Here is a 6,433-nt window from a genome sequence, read left to right on the forward strand (position 1 = left end):
ATGCAAGCAAAAAAAAATATCATAACAATTGATGTAACACTGTTTTAAAAAACAGTGGGTTTCGTCTCTAATAAAATTGATTGGTTAAAAGAAACTTACACGTTAGTTGGTGTAATGTTTTAGTACATAATTTTGGTATTTATATTTTTGCAAAGAATTGCTTTGATATTTCTATTTTCAATAATGTTCATATGAAACTTTATATTTTAAAATCATACATATTTGGTACCCTCGAATTGAATTTGATAGATAAAATTTTATCAATATAATTAAACTGTCATCAGTTATATGTAATTAAGTAATTAAATATAAATTTGGAACTCATATAATTCAAAGTATTTTGATTAAATTTATAAAATTTTATTAATTAAATTTGAATTTAAGGTATCAAATATATACGATTTTATAATACAGGATACCAAATGAACATTATTGTAAACACAGGTATTAAAATGATACGTTGCAAAAATACAAGATACCAAATAATCACCTACCCTATATTATATATGAATTTTATTTATTTATTTTCTTGATTTCAATTTTACAACTCTCTCTTCTTTGTTTTGTTAGAGGATTGATATATGACACGTACTATACCACCTTATAATGATAGATGTTATATATTATATTTTAAATTAAAATATACGAGATTCGATGCAAACCAATAATCATATCACGTGTGATGTTAATTACTATTAGTATCCCTTAACAACACTCTTTATAAGTATGCCCTCATCCGACTACAAATTTTGTTTTTTTAAGATATATTCCTTCCATTTTATTTGTAAAATATCATATTCTACTACTTATTTTCCTTTTAATTTAACCCTTAATACTGTAATTGGTTAATTTATTAGGATGGAATTTTATCTCGTTAATGAATACATTCGTTTCATTCCTAAACCATCATATTAATAGTTGGATTAATAATCAATGAAAACCTAAATACATGTAAAACAAAATATGTAGTACACATAACCACGTGTTCTGTTTTTCATAATTTTATTTTATTTAAAAAAAAAAAAGACAAATTGAGCTGCCAATTTATTGTCTCGCCAATATTTCTCCAATATATTATTGTGTTCACTATTTCCATCGTTGCTTTGTTTCAATGTTCCAATTTTTGTTGATCATTCAAATTTCATCATTTTTATCAAACTATATAAAATTTCGAATGAATGTATTTTGTAGGGATTATTAGGTGTAATTGGAACTGGCTTCTATTATTGTGATATAAATATAGGGGCTGGCTACTGTGCAACCATTTTTTTTTTCACCGGTGCAGCCAGTTTTTTATTTTAAGTTTTTTTTTTCTATACTTTGATAATTTGTTTTTCTAATTTTTTTATATGGCGGTGTATATTGTACTTAATTAATACATCCTGTAAAATTTCAAGAAATTTCGAATAATTTACAGTGCCAAAAACAAGATTCAAACAGCTTGTTGTACGCGTACTTATTTTTTTGTATACGAATGTAAAATTCAACTGTTTGAACCTTATTTTTGGCACTTTAAATTATTTGAAATTTTTTAAAAATTTGCAGAATATCTTAAATGACTATAATATACATCATCAAATAAAAAAAATTGGAAAAAAATTATAGAAAATAAATAATGGTTGCATTGGTGCAGCCAAAAAAGTGGCTGCACTAAAATCTTATCCTATATATTTATTTGATTGTATATATAATTATTACTATATAGAGGTATACGTTCTTAATGTGGAACTTAAAAAATGTATAACTAATTACATTTTAGATGTTATTTTTATTTATAATTGGCTCAAATTGGAACTATTTTTTTTTTTAATAAAATAGAGGCAATTGTTATATAGAGGATTAACTCCATAATAAGCTTTGCTGATGATCTGACTTAATTAATTAAATAACTTTGGACTCTTTATCTTACTTTTCTTTTCCTTGTCTGTTGGTGTATAAATATATACGTTTTTATATTTATTATGGGACACAGATTCTGTCTCTTGTTTACTATTAATCGACCACTTATAAGTTTAAATATATAACTTTTTTATTAGAAAATATAAACAGAAAACATACATAAAATAAAACAATATATCACGATCGATACGTTATTTTACTGCTCTTAATTCAAACTACAAATAGGAGAATTAAATGATATTATTTCAAAATATATACTATCTCATTTGCCTAGCTAATACAGTTATAAACTACTTTTCATTCATATTTGTGGATTTTGTGATTGAAAATTTATATATAACATACAATGTCGATATCCATGCACGTAGTTTAGATTATTAATTGAGTGTTTTTATATACACCCATTTTTTTTTCTCTCCACACCTATGTCTAAATAAACCTATAATAAATTCTTTTAATTTTTTCTTCATACACTTTTTTAATTTTTTTAGTGCGAAATTGCCTATTATTAGTAAATAATTTGATTTTTTAAAATTCATTTCACTTTCACAATTTATTATTTAAAAAGATTAAAATATATTTAACACGTTCAATTAAAAATATTAATTTTTAAAAAGTACAAAAATAATCACAATTTTTTATTTTATTTTAATTCAAAATAAGAACAATATAAATATAAATAACTTAATTTACAGTTAAAAAAATTGTCTGATTAAAATCAAATTCACAAGTAAAATTACAATACTTAATTTTTATATTGATAATAATAACAAATAGTCTTTTGAAAATAAAATTAAAATAAATGATAAAATTAATTAATATATAATTTTATGCCAATTAATATTTAAGGATATGTATACTAATTTCCTAAAATTATATATTTAAAAATAAATAAAAATGAGTGAAGAGAAAAAAAAAATGAAAGATTCCAATTGAAGTTGGAAACATCTTTATTGCTTTTTGGGTGTGACTATTGGTACATACTTTTTTTTCTCTCCTCACTCTTTTATAATTAATGAGTAATTAATTGGCCATGTACAAACATAATCATGTGTAAATTAACATAAATATCCTTAAACAATTATAATTATAAACCATAATTCTTAACACATTCTCTCTCAACATATTAGGTATAAACATTCAAAAAATGTTAGATTATCAATTTAAAAAACTCAAAATTCTAAAAAAAAAAAAGTAATTGATGAACAAAATATAGATATGAATATGGGTGTAGATGTGGAGATGCTAAAGATTTTAATTCTAATAAGTTTTTTTTTATCATATGTATGAACTTTTTTATTTTATTTTATTCTTTAAATTATGTATGATAACAACAAGTCACTCAAGATTGACATCATTAAAAAAACTAAATAAAAACATAAATGCGAAAGAAATATCATTAAATCATGAAAATGAGATGTAAAAGACATAATATTGATTATGATCTAAAGTCATTGATCACCATGGGTATTTTACATTAGTGAGAATGATTAAAGTTTTAGTTTTGTTTAGGAGATATTTGTTTTAATAATATTTGTATTATTTAGTAATAATAATATAAATGAGTGTGGAAAGAAAGTTCTATGGATAATATTCTACTTATTAAAAATTTAAGAGGGGTGTGAAAATAAGTTATTTTATTTTTAAATATTAAAAGGGGTTTAATTAGAAAATGTGTGAAAGGAGAAAAACAAAGTGTGTGCCAATAGTCACACACTTACTTTTTGGGATAGCATCTTACATTTACTAATCTGCCCAAAGTAGGGTGTAGTGCAAATTTTCCTAGAGACCTTTCTTTTTGTTGGGCCTTAAAAAGCCCAATAGTGATCCAACAGGCCCAACTGATACCGCTCGTGCAGTCAGCCATGCAAGTCCCCTCCGAAGACCTTGGCTCAAGTGCTTCACTAGTACTACCCACGACCGGAAACCAGCTACTTCTCTGTCACCTCTTAAACGATGAACATTGAGCCGCCGCCGCCGCCAACACCGGCGGCGGGACCCAAATCCGACCCAAGAGTTATTCACGCACGGGCCATTGTAAATGGTAGCTGTGATCGATCCCTCTACAACAACCTCATTACCCTCTACTCCAAATCAAACCACTCCTCTTACTCTCTCCGCCTCTTCCATCAAATCCCCAGCCCCAATGTCGTTTCCTGGACGTCCCTCATCGCCGCCCAGTCTGACACTTTCCTCTCCCTACGACACTTCGTTTCGATGCTGCGCCACCCGACCCTGCCCAACCAGCGCACCTTGGCTTCCCTCTTCAGGACCTGCGCCGCCGTCTCATCTCTCTCTTTCGGTCTCGCCCTCCACTCTCTTTCCATTAGGCTTTCCCTTTCTTCGCAGCCCTATTCTGGGTCTGCCCTCGTACACTTCTACTCGAAATCTCGTTTGCCACGGGATGCCCGGAAGGTGTTCGACGAAATTCATGACAGAGACGAGGTCTGTTACGCGGCTCTTGTTGTTGGCTTGGCTCAGAATTCTCGCCCTATTGATGCATTGTCGGCCTTTTACGAGATGATATCTAGTGAAGTTCGGTCCACAATGTATAGTGTGTCCGGTGCACTTCGGTCAGCGGCTGAGCTCGCTGCTTTGGAGCAATGTAGGATGGTTCATGCTCACGCCATGGTTACTGGGCTTGGCACGAATGCTGTTGTTGGAAGTGCTTTAATTGATGCATATGGAAAATCCGGATTCGTTTCAGATGCAAGAAGGGTCTTTGATGAGAATTTGAGAATTAACATTGTGGGGTGGAACGCTATGATGGCTGCTTATGCCCAGCAAGGGGATAATGATTCAATTATCAAGCTTTTTACTTCAATGGAAGCTCAAGGACTTACACCAGATGATTATAGCTTCCTAGCAATCCTATCATCGTTTTCGAATGCAGGTTTGGATATTGAGTCAGAGAGATGGTTTACTCGAATGATAGAAGATTACAAGTTGAAGCCGGGGCTGGAGCATTACACATGTTTGGTGGGAGCATTCAGCCGAGCAGGTCGATTATCAGATGCTGAGAAAATTGCCAACACAATGCCATTTGAGCCAGATGCAGCAGTTTGGCGAGCATTGCTTTCCGGTTGTGCTTATCATGGTGATGCCGACATGGCTTGGACCATGGCAAAACGATTGATCGAACTTAACCCAAATGATGACTCAGCCTATGTAATCGTTGCGAATGTGTTATCAAGCACAGGAAGGTGGGAAGAAGTTTCGGAAGTGAGGAAAATGATGAAAAATCAGAGGGTGAAGAAGGAAGTGGGGCGTAGTTGGATTGAAGTGCGCGGAAAAGTCCACGAGTTCTTGGCTGGTGACCACAGACACGAAATGAGGGACGATATTTATAAGAAACTGACGGAGTTGATGGAGGAGATAGAGAAGTTGGGGTATGTGCCGGTTTGGGATGAGATGTTGCATGAAGTAGGGGAAGAGGAAAAAAAGAAAGCACTTTGGTCTCACAGTGAAAAGTTGGCACTGGCATTTGGGATCATCAGTGGAGCTTATCCGCCTGGTAAGGCAATAAGGATTGTGAAGAATTTGAGGATTTGTAGGGATTGTCATGAAGCTTTTAAGTTCATTAGTAGAGTTTTGGATAGGGAAATTATTGTGAGGGATGTAAACAGATACCATAGATTTTTGAATGGTACATGTACTTGTGGAGGTGTATGGTAAGAGATTATATAAACCATCAAATAATCATTCCAAAATCCATAAATATAACATGAAAAGAAGTTGGATAATTGAATTGTCAAGAAAGATTCATACTTTCTTTCAACAATGACACCAACGTTTATGGAACTGAGACCACGAGATTGATCGTTTGATTTGGAGTTTCACATTGAACCAAGTCTAAATCTAAAAACATTGATCACAATGGATAGCTTTATATTATTATTGTTATTATTTGGACTAACTAGATAGCTTGTGACTTAATTAGGTCGTGTGATTGAAACATCTCATGAAATTTGCCCCATTCGAAATAAGATCACAAGACACACAAAGACCAAATTAGTCCATATGATTACAATTGGAGATGAAAAACCCAACTAGAGAGTGTAAAATTAACAGATTGTTTTGTTAAACTTGTTGAGATTTTGTAAAAACCTGTTTATTCTTGTTTATAAGTCGAATTTCATGGCCTATATTTTATAGGGAGCCCAACAAACCAACAAATAATCAACTCAACAAAACCCTTCATAAACCCTAATCACGGCTGCCATGGCAACAAAAACCCCAAAAGGAAAAAACTTTCAATACAGAAGAGAATGAAATATTCAAAGTCAACTCTCATAAATATATCAATAAATTTGCTATGCCGACCATAATAGTAAAACCCTAAATCCTCGACAAACTTCACCCCCAAAATGTTTAAGGACGAATTCATCTAAATTCTCATATCACAATCCAAAAAGAGAAAATTACACAAAGTTACTCTCTCAGATTTTTCTTGTAAGATCGGGGAGAGTTTTACTTGGAAGGGGAGCCGAGTATACTGGCTTGCTGCATCTCGAGATCGGTGAACTGCTGCTCG

At 31.6% G+C, this 6,433-nt stretch overlaps 1 protein-coding gene across 1 annotated transcript; it reads left to right on the top strand.

Annotated features, from left to right (window-relative positions):
- The first annotated feature begins 3,748 nt into the window (after positions 1-3,748).
- LOC133819670 (pentatricopeptide repeat-containing protein At3g24000, mitochondrial-like) lies at positions 3,749-5,815 on the top strand. Its single transcript, XM_062252971.1, has one exon. It carries the CDS (start codon positions 3,856-3,858, stop codon positions 5,572-5,574), a length of 1,719 nt encoding a protein of 572 aa, XP_062108955.1. The 5' UTR covers positions 3,749-3,855; the 3' UTR covers positions 5,575-5,815.
- Positions 5,816-6,433: the final 618 nt, after the last annotated feature.

The sequence above is a fragment of the Humulus lupulus genome, chromosome 2 (assembly GCF_963169125.1).
Source record: "Humulus lupulus chromosome 2, drHumLupu1.1, whole genome shotgun sequence".
NCBI classification, from domain to species: Eukaryota; Viridiplantae; Streptophyta; class Magnoliopsida; order Rosales; family Cannabaceae; genus Humulus; species Humulus lupulus.

Bases quoted from the DNA above. Each gene is read 5' to 3' on its own strand.
- LOC133819670 (XM_062252971.1), top strand. From the start codon at position 3,856: ATGAACATTGAGCCGCCGCCGCCGCCAACACCGGCGGCGGGACCCAAA.